The 19495-nt window shown below is 48.1% G+C and overlaps 2 protein-coding genes across 2 annotated transcripts; one reads left to right on the forward strand and one right to left on the reverse strand.

The window, feature by feature from the left end:
* Positions 1-316: 316 nt before the first annotated feature.
* RPS27 (ribosomal protein S27) lies at positions 317-2331 on the reverse strand. Its single transcript, XM_088456294.1, has 4 exons — positions 2225-2331; positions 1251-1359; positions 1065-1175; positions 317-672 (listed from the first exon to the last, which is right to left on the reverse strand). The coding sequence occupies exons 1-4, from the start codon at positions 2228-2230 to the stop codon at positions 644-646; spliced, it is 255 nt and encodes an 84-aa protein (XP_088312420.1). The 5' UTR covers positions 2231-2331; the 3' UTR covers positions 317-643.
* A 3836-nt stretch (positions 2332-6167) lies between these two features.
* On the forward strand, positions 6168-18853 carry RAB13 (RAB13, member RAS oncogene family). The gene is made up of 8 exons (XM_088456305.1): positions 6168-6472; positions 8839-8899; positions 10160-10220; positions 10591-10668; positions 15418-15507; positions 15596-15661; positions 15871-15921; positions 16001-18853. The coding sequence occupies exons 1-8, from the start codon at positions 6349-6351 to the stop codon at positions 16073-16075; spliced, it is 606 nt and encodes a 201-aa protein (XP_088312431.1). The 5' UTR covers positions 6168-6348; the 3' UTR covers positions 16076-18853.
* The last annotated feature ends 642 nt before the right edge of the window (positions 18854-19495 follow it).

A 19495-nucleotide genomic window follows, 5' to 3' on the forward strand; every position in this document is an offset into this window, starting at 1 on the left:
AGCTCACACAACTAGTCTGTCACCACCTTTATGCCTACATAAAATAATCATTAGTTTGTTAGACGCAGGCTGGCAGCGGGTATCTTGCGTCTCATCAGGAAACCGCAGTCAGATGACAGCTCACCAGTTAGACAAGTCCCTGTATGTGTCCGCAGGTTTAGAAATGTATATAGCTCCAGCATACACCATCGCTTTACACCTGAGCAGTGAAAATGCCCCCCAAACTACAGACGTTAGTGATTATTACTGGCACTGAGCCCACAAATCATATGTAACCACACAGATGCTGCATTCACTCAAGAACACGTTAACATGATTATGTTTGAATGATTTAATTCAGATATTGAGGCATTGTATGACAAGGTGGTGACACTCCCATACAGAGGTCTGCCTCAGTTTTCAATGGAAAGAAACCAGGGGTGGGGGGGGATTTTCCCATACTCCGCAAACTCCTTGAAATAATTAGGTACATATCAAAAGAAAAAAATAATTTGTATCCAAAGTTTATTGACAGGCAGGGGATTAGAGGCTACAGTGTCCCCAGCGATGACCAGAACCGCCCCCCCGCACTGCGCCCTTCAGTGTGCAGTCAGCTTCCTTCGCACAACGTCCGCCTCGCCAGACATCTCTGGGACAAGGACGGTTAGTGCTGCTTCCGCCGGAAGGAGCAACCTGGGAAGGAGGGGAGAAAGCCTGGTGAGAAGAGACAGCGCCATGGAAAGGAGAACCAGTGATCACGCCTACAACTGCCCGTAGCATACTGGTAGCGAGGAACCTCTTCCTTTAATTATCTCCAGTGCCCCAACGTTTTCTGTGGGTAGCAGTGATGGACCCTCTAGTAGTCATACCCAACCAATGATCTAGTAGGACCAATTCTACTATCCCCCAGGGAGAGGTCTGGGAAATTAACCATGAAGTGACAAATGAGCTTCTTAGTTAAGAACTACAAAATTCCAGTGACTTCCGTTTCCCATACCACCACATCTAATTTACCACTTATTAAAAAAAATACAAACTGCATGGATATAAGGCTATATACACACACGTAGAGGCTAAACACTTACCCTCTGTAAGTCGCGCCTTGCCGCCAGTGGGCTGGCAGAGGACTGTAGAGCAACCCACGCAGAGTACCACCGTTTGGGCATGGCTGAACACCGTGGTGATCTTGTAACAACCTGCCGGGAAACAAGAGGATTAGTGGATGAACACAGCATACACCCCCCGCACAGGAGACCCTGGCCGCCCCTCACCTGGACACTTTACATCCATGAAGTAGGAGTTGGGGCTCTGTACCAAGCGCTTCTTCTTGTGTTTTCGCTTTTCCTCCTCAGGAGAGGGATGCAGGAGGTCTTTAGCAAGCTGCAAGAGACGAGACGTGGTGAGACGAGCCATTGCCTAGCAGTATACACGCATGTACAGGGGTCATAAGGCTACCGGTAACCCGCTGGCGCCATCAACCAAGTCTGTGCGATTATTCCCAAAACAGGTTACTGCCCAGCACAGTAATAAACAGAGAGATGCATGATGGGTAATATCAGCTGGGGGGCCCTTTCTGATATTGGCCACCAGGGCACCCATCCTCGGCAGAAAAAAAACCAATGACCTCCTGGTGGGGCTGGGGCCACAATTTATCCACAAGGGGAACCTTCAGACCAATAACGTAACACGAGACCCCATCCTGCTCTAGGAACTATACCCAGGGGCCACACCAGATGTCCCATCCTGCTCTAGTTATACACCAGGGGTCCCATCTTGCTCTAGAGATTATACCCCAGGGGCCCCACCATAGAAGCCACCAGAGGTCCCATCCTGCTCTAGAGGTTATACACCAGGGGCCCCACCAGAGAAGCCACCAGGGGCCCCATCCTGCTCTAGAGTTTATACCCCAGGGGCCCCACCAGAACAGCCACCAGGGGTCCCATCCTGCTCTAAAGATTATACCATAGGGGACCTTAATTATATGACACCAGGGGCCCCATCTTGCCAGAGGGCCACGACACGGACAGCAACGAGCTGCTCCCCGGGCCTAGTCCCCGCTAGCTGCTGCGCCATCTTGCCCATGCCCCGGCCTCGCTCTCCCCCGGCCCCAGCAGCATCGCCCGCCGGCGGCTGAGTGAGGGCTCGTCTCCCGCACAGGGCCCCGGCCATGCCCCAGGCCTCACAGCGAAGCCTCCCGCCCGTTCCCCGGCTCCCACCGAGGCCCGGGCTCCGGCCCCACACTCACAGGCATGTTCACGGGACGCGGCCGCTGCAGAAAAGGAGGGAAACCGGAAGCTGGCGGCTGTATATAAGAGAAAGCGCTGAAATCGCCCGGAAGTGACGCGGTGTCAGGGCCCGTCAGCCATCTTGAGAAGGTCAGGTGTCAGTTTCTGTGACTTATTGTGGCCCATATGGCGGAAGAGACGGGGGTCCGGGTCCTGGGGTCACATGAGGGGGCTTAGTACCGTTTCTATACCCATGATTGGGGATGATGAGCCGGGTTTAGGGGTAGTTCTAGACCTGGGCACCTGCAGATGGGTATCTGTAGTACAGGAGACTAGCCCAGACATGTCCTGTGGTGTAATAACACAGTCACATGGCAGGCATATTCCTGCTGTGCTGTATCATTTCTTCATTACCATTTACTTGTATAGCACACACATATTCCGCAGCGCATTACAGGGAATATTTCCGTCACTCACATAAGTCCCTGCCCCATGGAGCTTACTATCTATATTCCCTTCTACATGTGGCGGCATACACCAGCCTACTCGGCCGGGAGGCTCCCGAAAATTGGGTGGAGCTCACGGACGCCCGGAAGAGTGGGCTAATCTCCTGGCCGGCCCGAGATTGTATGTAAACACACTAACATCAGTCACACCATCAACATTCTCGGTAACCAATGGTCTACTCTAGCTTTTCTCCTCTAATCCAACTAAACATGGCCTCTGGGACATTGTATGTGCATTGAGAACATAGCAGCATTCCCGGATATGCTCGTGAAATGTCCCCTTTTTGCAAATCACCTGATACGCCCCAGTGGTTGCAAACCCCTTCTCAAGTGCTAGTGATGCTGTACGCAATTGCTTATGACATTGGGCACTTGGGTTTGCCCGTGCACAGTAAGGGTATCCCGGACTCTTTGCACATCCCGGACTTTGGGAATATCTTACCCAAGTTCTACAAAAAGTGGACATTGAAGCTCATTTGGCTGATAGGTTCTCCAGGCGGTCTAGCCTTTCCCTTAGACTGTAAGGTCTCACAAGTCATGTCCTCTCCGCTCTATGGGCCTCAATTATTAATGAGTTTTATCACCAAAACGTGTGATAAATGTCACTGTGTATGATAAATGGTGCTCCAGCCAATCAGCTCCCACCTGTCACCTGTAAGAAAAATGACAGGTGGGAGCTGATTGGCTGGAACGCCATATATCATACACAGTGACATTTATAACTTGTTTTGGTGATAAAACTCGTTAATAAATGGGGGCTTATGTCTGTACCGTACCCCCTCCCGTAACCTCCTAACGTCTTAGACTGTTGTCCTGTAAGCATTCCTCCCCTCTCAGTTCTGGTGCCTATGGAAATCCTATAATGCCCCCATGGCTACAAGTACAAAAAGATACATTTATTTTCATTCTTTATGTACTTACTGTTAAATTATTTTCTTTAAGGCTATAACATTGCACCAAGCAGCCCGCCCAGGAATGCCCCATTTCTAGTCTAATCTGTTTCTCTTACTGGGCCTCATTCAGAGATGGGCGCCGCTGCGTCCGCTTTTCCTTCTGTTGCCTGAGTCGCGGCTGCGATAATATGCAAATGCTGGTATCCGCCTGCCCCTGGTGTAGTAGCCTGTGTCTGACTGTGCAAGTACTGGGACGCCCACTACCTGCGCCTCTGCACGCTGTAACACCGCCGGTGGTTTTGGACAGGCCGCCATTGCGTGTACCATCAACACTTACACCAGCTTCATGGCAGGTACAGTTTCTGCATCTGACTATGGCCTCTGTGGCTGCGGGCGTCCGTGCGTTTGAGGACACGCCCAGGACACTCCCACAACACGCCCAGGACACTCCCACAACACGCCCAGGACACTCCCATGAACTGACTTTTTTTGCGTTCACTTCAGACCACATCCCAGTCACTGCCTAGGAACGCCCATCACTTTCCCGCACCATGTCTGATTCCGTCTCTCCCAATAGAAACAGCTTCTTTGTGCGTACACTGTGTAACGCATGCAGCGTAGGGGGTTTCAGCAGTACCGTTCGGTGAGGTAAATGGCTGGGAGACACACATGTATATAAACACATTTTTTATATCAAAACTCTGGAGCATGACAGGGATTATGATAGAGGAGGGAGTATGATAGCCTACCCTGATTGCACATCCCTGTATTCAAGGGCGTTTTTAGAGAGGAGGGGTGCCCGTGTGCAGTTATGGACTCTGGGCACTAGAGTGCGCCTAGAGTCTATAGAGTATGTGCAGGTCACCGGAAAAATGGTCGTGGCGGCCATTTTCCCTGTACTGCGAATGCGCAAACTACGGGAAAATGTCCGCCGCCATTTTACAGTAGTTTTTACAGCGCCGTACCCCGCTTCGACGTGGGACTCCGGAGAGGTAAGTAATACTATGGAACTCCGAAGGAAGCCAGCCCAAACGAAGTAAGTCCGGGGTGCCCTTAGCGTTAGCCGCGGTGGGGAGGGTTAGAGAGCATAGCTGGGTTAGGTTTTGGGGGGGAGGTTAGGGTTAGGCATCCCTAGGGGGGAGGGTTAGGGTTAGGCACCACTCCCGGGAGGGTTAGGTTTAGGGTGCAGTAAGAGGGGGTTAGGCACCACTCCCGGATTAGGTTTAGGGTGCAGTAAGAGGGGGTTAGGGTTAAGCACCCCTGGGGGGAGATTAGGGTTAGGCACTAGCAGGGGAGGTTAGGGATAGGCACTACTAAGGGAAGGTTAGGGGGTGTAAGTATAGGGTACTTACCTGCCCTGTCCTGATCTTCTCCCTTCAGGCTGCCAGCGTCGGGGTAAGCAGTTGGGAAGCCGACAGACGTAATCCCGACCGCCGACTTCCTAATCCCGGCAAGTGTCTAATGACAGGCGTCGAAATTCCGATGTCTGTCATTAGACCTATGCCGGGACCCCGACACCCGGCTTAGGGTTAGGCACCCCCCGGGAAGTTAGGGTTAGGTTAGGGGGGTTCGGGTTAGGCACCCCCGGGGGGAGGTTAGGGTTAGGCCGAGGAACTTAGGTTTAGACTGCGGGGAAGGGGGGTTAGGTTTAGGCACTTAGGGGGGGATTAGGGTTAGGCACTTGGGAGGGGAGATTAGGGTTAGGCACCCCTAAGGGAGGGTTAGGGATAGAATAGGGTTAGTCAATACTTACCTTTGGGCGATCGAGATTTTCACCACTGCTGGGCTGTCGCTGTCGGGATTTGAACCGTCGGCCATGGAATATAACAATTAGCTGGGAGTCGTGTTTTTGGTCTAAGGCCAGACACACAGCCTTTTTCTCTCCACAAAGGCGGATAATCTGGCTTGCCTGAAGTGACGTAATCCAACCTCTACCCTACACTTATAATGGGGCTGTAAACCTTCGATAATTGGTGGTCATCCCCAGGCTGAGCAGGAGCCAGCAGACAGGACTCAGAGCCATTTTTTATGACTGAACTGAGGATCAGAAAAAATCTAGAGGGACCACCATGCAAATGCCCCTGGATCAGTAGTAATGTAAGTAGATTTTATTATTGTATTTTATGTTGTGTCGGTGTATGAGTATTTATACATGATTGTCTTCACATGTATTCACTTTTATTTCACACAGTTTTATTAAGTTTAAATAAATGTACCAGTCTAAATACACTCTATACCTGGTTGCTCAGTCCCTGCTGCCATATGGCCTGGAGCTCCTGCTCACTGATACTTTGGGTTTCTCATTCTGCAATGTATCTATTTCTATATTTCAAATAACAACATCAAAAACAAGTTGAAAAAAAAGTTTGCAGAAGAGGATGAGGGAGACCCTGGATGCTCCTCCAATGTCTATTTCTTCCTGGTGTCCCTTAAATAATATTGCAGCAGTCAGGGCGACTCAGTTTTTGTTGTTACAGCTACTTAGTTTGGTTGTCAGCCCTTGTCTAATGACCCCGCCTTGTCCCATTTATTCTATCATTCCAGCAGCTTTTCCTCTTTCTTTTCAGTCTCCCTTTTCCCTGTCCAATCCTAAATTGAGTCTCATCCCTGCTCTCCCCTCTTCCCCTCCTCCAGGACTCTCCTCCCCCATCTCCACCTTCCCTCTAGTCTATTGCCTCTCTGCTTTTGTACTCTCCCCCTCTCCCCACCCTCCCTCCTTCCTCCCACTCCTCTCTCCAGCTCAATATGGCGAAATCCTACGATCATCTCTTCAAACTTCTGCTCATTGGGGACAGCGGGGTTGGGAAGACCTGTCTGATCGTCCGCTTCTCAGAGGACAGCTTCAATAGCACCTATATCTCCACCATAGGTGAGTCCCCAGCCGTCGCAGCTGCTGCATTCCTCACCTGTAACCACCCTGTCAGGGAGACTCACTTCTCAGCACGTCCCCTGCTCTGATCTAGAGCTGAGGCTGAGCCACCTAGATTGCAAGCTCTTTGCGTCAGTGCCTCCTGACGGTGTGCCAGCACTTTCCAAATCTTTACCCTGTTCTCCAATAGTTTCTTTCCTACTTTACGTGTGGCTACTTCCTGGCTGTATACTTGTCTCTGTACTTGTATAGGCTGTGTGTGTGTGTGTGTGTGTGTGCGTGCGTGTGTGTGTGTGTGTTTGTTTCGTTTGCACAGTTTGTTGCAGGGTCACTATTGGAGAATTGTTGGTCACACTCCCAACGTTATTCGGCTTTATAATTTTTTTGTTATTTTTTATATATATATATATATATTTTTGTTGTTGTTGTTTTTGACCCAGAGTCCAGCAATAAGTCACTTATAAAAGTTTTTGCTTTGATGAAAACAAGTTTGGGGAATGAGTCAGAGGCACACAGAGAGCTGGGAGCCTTTCCTGTGCCATATCCAGTATATAGCGGCCGGTGACATAATTTCCCAGTCTTTATTGCTGCTGGGATACGCTATGACTTCAGTTGTGCAACAATGGCAGGAACACGGATCTCCCTCTGATCAGTTTGCACTTTGCTTCAGCTCTCTTCCTTCCTGGCGGACGAGCGCTCATCCCCCAGGTCCATCTGCCGTCCACAGCCCAGCGCAGGATACAGCTCTTTGCAGGTTTACGCTGAATGCCACAAGCTGGCTGCTGCTGACATTAGCCATCCTGTGTTGGGCAGAGTCACATATCTCTAATTTGGGGGGATATTAGAATTGTTACTGACGTTTGTTCCAACGTGCGCTGGGGGTAGGGGGCAAATTTCAAATGTGCGACCAGATCTAAAGTTTGCAGGGGGTCGGTCCTGAGTTGTCTACAAACCGCAGTGTTATAATAAAGTGCTCAGTATTTTCCCTGAATGCGCAATATAATTGCATCTGCACCCCCTGCATCGCAAAATATATTGCGCAAATTTGCTGCCTGTCCAGGGTTTTCTCCTAGTTCGAAATGTGGCCCTATGTTACTATAGACTCCTGGTTGAATCCACACAAATGGCGCCGCTTTAAAGGTAGTAATTAAGACTTATACCCCTTTTACACCGACTAAAAAATCCCGGGTTGATGCACATGAACGCGCATCAACCCGGGATTTTTGTCGGATCCAGTGACCCGGGGATCCAACCCGGCTGGATTGAAGGGTTGAGCACAGGCCATTCCGTGTCACCCTGCAGTGTAAATGTCGCAACCCAGGTCACAATGATTGGCTGGCTTCAGTGGCGCTTGGAGATGACACAATCTCCAAGCGTCCACTGCCGGGCTGACCAGAGCGGAGCAGCGCTCCCCATCCGCCATCCGTGCCTCCGGACCGCTTCGGAGTAAGGTAAGGGGGTCACAGTGGAGGACGGAGGGTAAGAAGCGCTGCTCACCTGCGCTTAAGAGCCGGGTCAGTGCTGACCCGGCTCCGGTGTGAACGATGCCGACCCAAGCTATGCCCGGGTCGGCGTCGCAGTGTAAAAGGGGGTCTGTCCCAGTTCTGATCCCGGTTGGAAACGTGTTCCAAATCCCGGGTTAGACCCAGGACTTTGGTGTAAAAGGGGTAATATTGTGATACTTGGCGACCGTCCCGGGGGGCTCTGTGGGTGATACCTGTGGATCCTGAGAGTGTGCAATCTCGATGCCAGCATCCCAACAGGGTAAGGATACCGTTACCGACACCTGTCAGTAAGTATCCTAACCCTACCCGTAAATCAAACCCTCCCTCCCCGCACATTAAGCCAAACCTCCGCCCCTAGTGCCTAACCCTAATCCTCCCACCAGGTGCCTAACCTTAACCTTCCCTCTAACCCGAATACTTATCATCGGGATATCAGCAGTTGGGATGCCGGTGCCAGGAATCTGAATGGTGTTGGCATTCAGTCGCTGGCATTCTAACCCTGTTATCACGACCACCAGGATATAAACTACATCCCTCCCTGGTGCCCATGCAGAGTAAGATATGGCATGACGACCATTTGATTCGTGTCATAACCTTTCAGCCACCACGGTACCATGATGTGTTCAACGTCACCTTGCAGCAGTAGGCGGAGCACAAGGGTGCAAATTGAATCGCCGGGGGGTGGAGTCTTATGATGTGAATCGCGTTGCTAAGTCCCACCTGGTCTGACTTTACAGAGCTTGGAAAAGTTTTGAAGTTTGATTCAAGTGTGAATGAGAGATGTACAAAAATATTGTACGTACACTACTCCTCGGCCTTGTGTGAGTGGTTCCTATAATTTGAGCTGTTCTGTCTGTGCAGGGATCGACTTTAAAATTCGAACCACAGAAATCCAGGGGAAGAAGATAAAGCTCCAGGTTTGGTGAGTCACGCGGAGAGTAAATGTCTAACATATTAAGCTGAAACTGAGACAGTTCCCTTTGGGCCCTGGGAGTGGAGCCAATAATTAGCCCAACCAGTGAAGGCTGGATGACACGGCACGCGTAACCTGGGTGTAATCCTCACCGTCTCTGTCCTGTCATCTTGCTGTAAGGACGAGTGTGTCATTGTGTATCTACACACACCCTATTATTTTGTCATAGCACTGGATGGCTTGTGCACTGGGGGGGGGGGGAGGAATCCAAGAACTGAAAATAGGGGGTCTCTTAACCTTATTCAGGCCCACTGTAATGCACTATTGTTAGAGAGTGCCTTTATTTTTACTGATCTATATACACATATATTTGAGAATATTTGTCATTCTTATCAGTCCCGGCCCTAACACAGTACAGTACAGTACAGTGACGTGTACAGTCTACATTCCCTAACACACGGAGGCGCATATATACTAGGGATCAATTTGTTAGTATCCAATTAACCTATCTGTATTTTTTATTGCATGTGGGAGGAAACAGGGGCACCCAGAGAAAACCCACACAAACACTGGGAGAACATACAAACTCCACACAGAGCGTCCATGATCGGGAATGGAACTTCTACTTCAGTGCTGTGGGGCAGTAATGCTAACCACTGCATTGTCGTGCTTCCCCTGCACTCAGGGCCTGATTCAGAGACGGACGCTCTGAAAGAGCGCTCGCTCTGATCAGGGCGTTTTGTTTTTTTTTGTGCGGCCTCCTGGTCGCTCGCTTAGCTGTGGGTGACCACCCACAGCTATTGCAAGCTGCCAGGATGATGGTGCTTGCGACAAGACCCTTGTGGTAGGGTCTCGTGGCCGCAAGCCCCACAGAGCTTTCGGCTCTAATAGAGCAGGAAGCTCTCCACTGACATCACTGGTGATGTCAGTGGGGCCTCCCACAAACGTCAGGTGTTCGCATGGGAACGCCTCCGTTTGTGAAGCCACACCCCCCCCGCCACGCCTGCAAAATGGGCGAGCTGTCAATCAACATCGACAGCCGCCCCTTTTGTAGTGAGCCACAGAGCGAGAGAATTTCTCTATCGCTCCGGGGCTTGTGCACGCGCAGTGCGTCCCCTGCGCGTGCCCAGAGGCCACCATCGACCCGCTTGCGAGCGGGTCTGAATCAGGCCCTCAGCTCCGCTAATTTACAGGAAAAATAAAGGATGTTTGTAAATAATTTAAATTAAACGTATTAAATATGATTAAAGAAGTTTGTTCTTTACACAGGGACACAGCTGGACAGGAGAGATTTAAAACCATTACAACGGCATATTATCGGGGGGCCATGGTGAGTGTTTCAGTTTTGCTCACCCCACTTCCAGATGATGCAACTGATGCTAGGGGTGTGGGGGGAAGAGGAAGGGGATTTAGGGTAGGTTGGAGTAATGAAGAACGGGTTTGTAAAGTGGTGGAGAAATGGAGAAAGATTAGATGGTTGTGCAGAAGAGAGGATCTATTTTCATATTTAGCCTCTGATTGGCTGTAGTAACGTTAACAAACCAGTAGGAGGCAGTGCTTACTTGCTGTCATCACCCAATGTACATTATTAGATACTTAGAGGATCTGTAGCCACAATTTACACATATTATGATGTGTTTATTACACGTCAATAATAACTAGTCCACTGCTCATCCCGGGAACCTGTCATTTCATTTCAGGGGATAATTCTGGTTTATGACATCACTGACGAGAGATCCTTTGAAAATATTCAAAACTGGATGAAGAGTATTAAGGAGGTAAGTAGGGCGAGTGTAAGGGCGAGGTGGTGATAGAGACGTGACCCCAATAAATGGGAGGCCGATTCGTCTGACTGTCTCTTCTCTGTGCCAGTGTCAGTGTTTTGGTTATGGCAGTGATGGGCATTAGGCGGCCGTGTGAGGCTTCACCTTTGCCCCCAGCCCTATGTCATAACGTATACTCTGCTGTATGTCATAAAGAATAATACTGAATGGGAGCAGGCGACCTCCATGTCATGTGGCCTCATATGTACAAAGCAGTGAGGTCACACAGCACAGCCAATCAGAATAGTCTGTGTGATGTGTAGTGACTCGGTTAGTCTGATGATGTGATGTGTAGTGACTCGGTTAGTCTGATGATGTGATGTGTAGTGACTCGGTTAGTCTGATGATGTGATGTGTAGTGACTCGGTTAGTCTGATGATGTGATGTGTAGTGACTCGGTTAGTCTGATGTGATGTGTAGTGACTCGGTTAGTCTGATGATGTGATGTGTAGTGACTCGGTTAGTCTGATGATGTGATGTGTAGTGACTCGGTTAGTCTGATGATGTGATGTGCAGTGACTCGGTTAGTCTGATGATGTGATGTGCAGTGACTCGGTTAGTCTGATGATGTGATGTGTAGTGACTCGGTTAGTCTGATGATGTGATGTCTAGTGACTCGGTTAGTCTGCTGTGATGTGTACTGACTGTTAGTCTGATGATGTGATGTGTACTGACAGTCTGATGATGTGATGTCTAGTGACTCGGTTAGTCTGATGATGTGATGTGTATTGACTGTTAGTCTGATGATGTGATGTCTAGTGACTCGGTTAGTCTGATGATGTGAGGTGTAGTGACTTGGTTAGTCTGTTCGGCTATGTGAGGTGTACTGCCTCGGTTAGTCTGATGATGTGAGGTGTAGTGACTTGGTTAGTCTGATGTGATGTGTAGTGACTCGGTTAGACTGATGTGATGTGTAGTGACTCGGTTAGTCTGATGATGTGATGTGTAGTGACAGTTAGTCTGATGATGTGATGTGTAGTGACTCGGTTAGTCTGATGTGATGTGTACTGACTGTTAGTCTGATGATGTGATGTGTACTGACAGTCTGATGATGTGATGTCTAGTGACTCGGTTAGTCTGATGATGTGATGTGTATTGACTGTTAGTCTCATGATGTGATGTCTAGTGACTCGGTTAGTCTGATGTGAGGTGTAGTGACTTGGTTAGTCTGTTCGGCTGTGTGAGGTGTACAGCCTCGGTTAGTCTGATGATGTGAGGTGTAGTGACTTGGTTAGTCTGATGTGATGTGTAGTGACTCGGTTAGTCTGATGTGATGTGTAGTGACTCGGTTAGTCTGATGATGTGATGTGTAGTGACAGTTAGTCTGATGATGTGATGTCTAGTGACTCGGTTAGTCTGATGTGATGTGTACTGACTGTTAGTCTGATGATGTGATGTGTACTGACAGTCTGATGTGATGTCTAGTGACTCGGTTAGTCTGATGATGTGAGGTGTAGTGACTTGGTTAGTCTGTTCGGCTATGTGAGGTGTACTGCCTCGGTTAGTCTGATGATGTGATGTGTAGTGACTCGGTTAGTCTGATGATGTGATGTGTAGTGACTCGGTTAGTCTGATGTGATGTGTAGTGACTCGGTTAGTCTGATGATGTGATGTGTAGTGACAGTTAGTCTGATGATGTGATGTGTAGTGACTCGGTTAGTCTGATGATGTGATGTGTAGTGACTCGGTTAGTCTGATGATGTGATGTGCAGTGACTCGGTTAGTCTGATGATGTGATGTGCAGTGACTCGGTTAGTCTGATGATGTGATGTGTAGTGACTCGGTTAGTCTGATGATGTGATGTGTAGTGACTCGGTTAGTCTGATGATGTGATGTCTAGTGACTCGGTTAGTCTGATGTGATGTGTACTGACTGTTAGTCTGATGATGTGATGTGTACTGACAGTCTGATGATGTGATGTCTAGTGACCCGGTTAGTCTGATTATGTGATGTGGTAGTGACTCAGTTAGTCTGTTCGGCTATGTGAGGTGTACTGCCTCGGTTAGTCTGATGATGTGAGGTGTAGTGACTTGGTTAGTCTGATGTGATGTGTAGTGACCCGGTTAGTCTGATTATGTGACGTGTAGTGACTCTGTCAGTCTGATGATGTGATGTGTAGTGACTCGGTCAGTCTGATGATGTGGTGTGTAGTGACTCGGTTAGTCTGATGATGTGATGTGTACTGACTCGGTTAGTCTGTTTGGCTATGTGAGGTTTACTGACTCGGTTAGTCTGATGATGTGAGGTGTAGTGACTTGGTTAGTCTGATGTGATGTGTAGTGACCCGGTTAGTCTGATTATGTGATGTGTAGTGACTCGGTTAGTCTGATGTGGTGTGTAGTGACTTGGTTAGTCTGATGATATGATGTGTACTGACTCGGTTAGTCTGTTTGGCTATGTGATGTGTAGTGACTCGGTTAGTCTGATGATGTGATGTGTAGTGACTCGGTTAGTCTGATGTGAGGTGTACTGCTGACTCTGTTAGTCTGATGTGTACTGACTCTGTTAGTCTGATGTGATATGTACTGACTCGGTTAGTCTGATTGTGTGATGTGTACTGGCTTGGTTAGTCTGATTGTGTCATGCGTACTGACTCGGTTAGTCTGGTTATTTGTTGGGTAGTGACTCGGTTAGTCTGGTTATCTGATGGGTAGTGACTTGGTTAGTCTGGTTATGTGACAGTGACTCAGTTAGTCTGTTTGGTTAATTGTTGGGTAGTGACTCGGGGTAGTCTGGCTGTGTGACAGGTAGTGACTTGGTTAGTCTGTTTTATTATGTGATGGGTAGTGACTTGGTTAGTCTAGTTATGTGACAGGCAGTGACTTGGTTAGTCTGGTTATGTGATAGGTAGTGACTCGATTAGTCTGTTTGGTTATGTTACAGTTAGTGACTCGGTTAGTCTGTTTAGTTATTTGTTGGGTAGTGACTCGGATAGTCTGTTTGGTTATGTAATGGGTAGTGACTCAGTCTGGTTATGTGATGGGTAGTGACTCGGTTAGTCTGTTTGGTTATGTGATATGTAGTGACTTGGTTAGTCTGGTTATGTGACGGTAGTGACACAGTTAGTCTGGTTATGTGATGGGTAGTGACTCAGTTAGTCTGGTTATATGATAGGTAGTGACTCGATTAGTCTGGTTATATGATGGGTAGTGACTCGGTTAGTCTGGTTATGTGATGGGTAGTGACTCGATTAGTCTGTTTGGTTATGTTACAGTTAGTGACTCGGTTAGTCTGTTTAGTTATTTGTTGGGTAGTGACTCGCATAGTCTGTTTGGTTATGTAATGGGTAGTGACTCAGTCTGGTTATGTGATGGGTAGTGACTTGGTTAGTCTGTTTGGTTATGTGATAGATGGTGACTTGGTTAGTCTGTTTGGTTATGTAATGGGTAGTGACACGGTTAGTCTGGTTATGTGATGGGTAGTGACTCGTTTAGTCTGTTTGGTTATGTGACGGGTAGTGACTCGGATAGTCTGTTTGGTTATGTGACGGGTAGTGACTCGGATAGTCTGGTTATGTGATAGGTAGTGACTAGGTTACTTTGGTTATGTGATGAGTAGTGACTGGGTTAGTCTGGTTATGTGATGGGTAGTGACTCGTTTAGTCTGTTTGGTTATGTGACGGGTAGTGACTCGGATTGTCTATTTGGTTATGTGACGGGTAGTGACTCGGATAGTCTGGTTATGTGATAGGTAGTGACTGGGTTGCTTTGGTTATGTGATGGGTAGTGACTGGGTTAGTCTGGTTATGTGATGGGTAGTGACTGGGTTAGTCTGGTTATGTGATGGGTAGTGACTGGGTTTGTGTGGTTATGTGATGGGTAGTGACTGGGTTAGTGTGGTTATGTGATGGGTAGTGACTGGGTTAGTCTGGTTATGTGATGGGTAAGTGACTGGGTTAGTCTGGTTATGTGATGGGTAAGTGACTGGGTTAGTCTGGTTATGTGATGGGTAGTGACTGGGTTAGTCTGGTTATGTGATGGGGTGACTGGGTTAGTCTGGTTATGTGATGGGGTGACTGGGTTAGTCTGGTTATGTGATGGGTAAGTGACTGGGTTAGTCTGGTTATGTGATGGGTAGTGACTGGGTTAGTCTGGTTATGTGATGGGTAGTGACTGGGTTAGTCTGGTTATGTGATGGGGTGACTGGGTTAGTCTGGTTATGTGATGGGTAAGTGACTGGGTTAGTCTGGTTATGTGATGGGTAGTGACTGGGTTAGTCTGGTTATGTGATGGGTAGTGACTGGGTTAGTCTGGTTATGTGATGGGGTGACTGGGTTAGTCTGGTTATGTGATGGGTAAGTGACTGGGTTAGTCTGGTTATGTGATGGGTAGTGACTGGGTTAGTCTGGTTATGTGATGGGGTGACTGGGTTAGTCTGGTTATGTGATGGGTAAGTGACTGGGTTAGTCTGGTTATGTGATGGGTAGTGACTGGGTTAGTCTGGTTATGTGATGGGGTGACTAGGTTAGTCTGGTTATGTGATGGGTAGTGACTGGGTTAGTCTGGTTATGTGATGGGTAGTGACTGGGTTAGTCTGGTTATGTGATGGGGTGACTGGGTTAGTCTGGTTATGTGATGGGTAAGTGACTGGGTTAGTCTGGTTATGTGATGGGTAGTGACTGGGTTAGTCTGGTTATGTGATGGGGTGACTGGGTTAGTCTGCTTTGTTATGTGACTGTTACATCTTTGCCCCTGATTCTTGCAGAATGCAGCAGCGGGAGTTGAGAGGATGCTTCTAGGTAATAAATGTGACATGGAGAGCAGACGAAAAGTCCCGCAGGAGCGAGGGGAAAAGGTACGTTGTATATACACAGAGACGGACCGATATTTCACTGCATTGTGTTTGTATAAATAACTGTAACCTGCGCTCTCCCGTTCCCCAGCTCGCTAAGGAACACGGCATCCGCTTCTTTGAAACCAGCGCCAAGTCCAGTCAGAATGTGGATGAGGTAGGTGGCACGCTGCATTCTGTAAATGTGTCTCATCTGGAGGAGGCGTCGTTGTCTCCTTCATTCCCTAATACACAAACTGTGAACAGACCAGAGTAACTGACCTCGTCTGAGGGGCCCGTAAAGCTGTGGCCCTAATCTGTCACATTGCTGTATAACACTAATTACTACATGGATCATCCAATTAGATGTTTCTTGTGTTTCCTCAGTCTTTTAACACACTGGCCACGGATATCTTAATGCAGATGTCACGGAGAGCGGTAAGTGTTGGACCTTCTGCTATAGGAAGTCTCTATGCCCCATAAATGTAGCGCGAGGCTGACGCTCTGTTTCTCACAGGCTCACGGCATGAAAGATCCAGTGGACTTAAAAAGTTCCTCTAAGAAAGGCAGCAACAAGTGTTCTGTGATATAAAGGACCAGCGACGTGGAACGCGGAAAGCCCCTCACATCATTTACGTGGCGCGGAGGGGCCAAGTTCCAGACTCTTATTCCTCAAAGAGATTTAGAACCCGCCCACAAATAATGTGGATTCCCCGGTGTAACCTCCTTTTTCCACCATGTTGCTGAGAGAAACCGGGAGAGATCCTATTTTCTAATCCCCCCCAACCCTCCCCACTCAGGCACACACACCTAAAGAAAGCTCTGGAGCCTATTAATCGTACCGAGATTGAACAACATGAGATCCGCCATCTTTAGTCCTTGGTATAAAGGACTGTGGAGCTTATTGTGAGTGGGGAAGGCGCACTGATCTGGAAACGGAGGGCCCACTCATGGTTGGAAGGTGGACGTAGAGGAGCACGGACACTGGCTTAGATCGCTCCAACAGCAATTTCCATAGTGTTTTCCCATTGTGTCCTACCGTAATAATGGGTCCCCGCCACGAATATATATTAATAACGTGTATCTGACCCTACTCATCGGAAACGCGGGCAGCTCTGACATTGTGGGTCGTCCTGCGGTGTGAGCTCATGGCTGTCCTCGCAGCTTGTTACTGCAGTATTATCTGAGAATGGTTCCGGGGCTGTTGGGGAACCATGTTACACTGTACATAGGGAGATACTCCCATACTATGGGGTACTAGTACTGTGAACCTCTTACTGTAAACTGTAGGAGCACATTAATAAAAATAGAATGTACTAACAGAGATTCAGAGTTGATCTCGAGGATGATGATCTTAGTGTAGAATGTTATTAGGAAGCGAGGAAGGTTTCAGACGAAAGTCTTTGAAGGTGTCAGCTGTAAGGCACTAGTGGGTCTCCATCTGGAGCACAGGCATGGCCTGCTGGGAACGGTAGTTCTACAACAGCCGTGGAGAGATGGGTTGTTAGATTGCAGATTGTATCCACACATATCCTACTGCAAATAATTTGGTGTCCTTTGGGATTTCTGCTGCTGTGACGGTGTAAACAGCTCTCGTCAGTGCTGTATTTCATCTTTATGGATGAAACAACAATTATTTGCAGATAGCCGTAATATAAACGCACAAGGGTAGATATTAGTTTTGACTGAGTATTGATCTATTCTATGAATATTTGACTATTAGTATATTGTGGGCCCTATTCTCCGTTAAACGTAATACGAACGCCATTCCAGACATCTGCTGTGTACGGGATCCTAATGCGACTGTACACCCATATTGTAAGTCACGCTGGCACTGTCCCAGGCCTCCATCTGTGAGAGTAGGTGTCATCACTACCATCAGCAGTTACACCTCCCCCATACAAGGTGCAGGAGAGCATTGTCTCACCATCGGCAACATCGAGCGTCAGGCATCTGAGCATTACTCCCCACTCCCAAACGGTAGACTACTGTCAATCAAGCGACGTCTGCTGTTGCACTGTGTCAGGACTAGAACTTGCGCATGTGCAAACCATCGCTCAATATTGTGACTGAATCACTACATCGTCTGGGTCTGTATCGGCCCCTGGCCAGAATCGCATGTGCCAGCATCACTTGTACGTACATAAGGGTGCGCATGCAGCCCGCGACGCACACTCATTTTAATAAAGATTGCCAGACGCATCTGACCTTGCGCACGACTCTGAGTCAGTCCCAGCAACAAAATGGAAGATTAATTTTTGGGAGGAGTTCATTAAGTTACACAGTTGACCAAGTTGAACATTACTTTCTGGTCTGTCCCCCACAATGTTCCTCTCCCTCCCTCTGAGGCCACCCTTGATTTAAAGAGACCGGGTGGTGTCAGTAGATGAGAATCTCACCGGCGAGGGCATCTGACAGCACCGCTGCCTGTTTGAAACAAGAAAGTAGCAGATTATGGAGCTGATTCTGAGCTGGGAGCAAAGCAATAAAAAGCCAATAACTCCTGCACAGACCATGCTGCAATCCGGGGAGGTATTGGGTTGTGCGTGCCGGATTTTGCATGTAGCCCACACATGCTGGGCAGCTTTACTCTTACACTTCAATTTACATCTGAGCTAGGACACGGTAATACACACTTACCAATCTGGCGCTCAATGTATCTGCGCTGACATCACAACTTGCCCGCTCACCTGAGATGTCAGTCACCGGCGGTTCCCTGCGGCCAGTCTGCGGCCGGTCGGCGGGTCGCTCGTACTCACAGCCGGAGGCGCCATTATGTCTGCAAGATATGTCGGCATCGGCTGCAAAATGTTTGTGAATGATGTTATTCAGACATATCACATGTACACACCCACCAATGCACCAATGTGATATATCGTTTTTTTCCTGAATGAACGACATATCGCATAGTGTGTGCCCAGCATAACTCTCTCTGCACATGTTACATCTGCCCCCTGCAGTGCGGCATGGTGTTACCCAGGGGCACAGTTACTTGCAGAACTGCTATAGACACAGGATGAGCCTCGAAATCCCAGGCAAGTCATATTCAGCTTCATTGTTTAGCCCACTGAAGATATACTTTAAATCGTACTCCGTGACTGTCATACCAGCATTGTGCATAGACCACAGAATACGCAGTTTCATTGCACGGGGGAGGACAGCGATTGGTGTGTTCGTAGCAGCAGTCTGAGCCAATGAAAACAGCCCAGTTCTATAACTGCGGAACCTACCGTTCTTATTGGTTGGTGTTGAATCACTGTATGTTAGTTACAATTACTGGAAAATGAAGGTGTCTTGCTAACATGTAGTGTTCTCTCATTAGAGCGCACTCGTCTTTGTATCATAAAATACATTTTTGCAACATTTTTAACCTCTCTCATGTTATTTGTGTCCCAGATCTTGAAGATTTGAGATAAAGTTATAGAGTTTAGCGCTATGTACAGGGCACTTCCTGTCTTTAAGTCTATGGGTTATATTTAGGAAGCAGCGGCTTTTGTCAGACGAAAATTCTCGGCAGGTTGGAACTGAGAATTTAAAGATGGATTCACAATCAGTGTTAAACCCGACGCGCTTTACACTGAATGTGGGTGACGGTTGTCCTCACTTAGGGGCTGATTGTGAGGTGGGAGCAAAGCAAATTAGCCAGGAATGTTGCACCTGGGTAACACCAAGCTGCCCCTCTTGCATTTGTTCCAGATTCAAATTTGCTTTCTCTTTCCCATTACTCCCACCTCAGAATCAGCCGCTTAATGGTTATCTCCTGGATAAACTTGTGTATAATTAGAAACAAAACATGGCATGAATATACCCCGCCCTGTGTAAGTACTGCTGGCTAGAGAGCTATATAGAAGGCAGCGAAATGCGTTGGATTATACTTCTAACTGATATTCATAACGCAACACGAGTATTTCACTTGTGTGGATGAGGCCTTAGTAAGAAATGGTTGTGACTAAGAGGTATATTTACTAAAGTGCGGGTATTTAGAAGTGGGGATATTGTCCATAGCAGCCAA

This window comes from Taudactylus pleione, unplaced genomic scaffold (genome assembly GCF_031769625.1).
Source record: "Taudactylus pleione unplaced genomic scaffold, aTauple2 ptg000696l, whole genome shotgun sequence".
Taxonomy (NCBI): Eukaryota; Metazoa; Chordata; class Amphibia; order Anura; family Myobatrachidae; genus Taudactylus; species Taudactylus pleione.

Excerpts from the sequence above, each read along its gene's own strand:
- RPS27 (XM_088456294.1), bottom strand. Across the intron at positions 1,176-1,250 it reads CATGGATGTAAAGTGTCCAG|GTTGTTACAAGATCACCACG; the intron begins GTGAGGGGCGGC and ends GTTTCCCGGCAG. Across the intron at positions 673-1,064 it reads CAAGGCGCGACTTACAGAGG|GTTGCTCCTTCCGGCGGAAG; the intron begins GTAAGTGTTTAG and ends CCTCCTTCCCAG.
- RAB13 (XM_088456305.1), top strand. The coding sequence starts at position 6,349 with ATGGCGAAATCCTACGATCATCTCTTCAAACTTCTGCTCATTGGGGAC. Across the intron at positions 10,669-15,417 it reads GGATGAAGAGTATTAAGGAG|AATGCAGCAGCGGGAGTTGA; the intron begins GTAAGTAGGGCG and ends TGATTCTTGCAG. Across the intron at positions 15,508-15,595 it reads CGCAGGAGCGAGGGGAAAAG|CTCGCTAAGGAACACGGCAT; the intron begins GTACGTTGTATA and ends CCCGTTCCCCAG.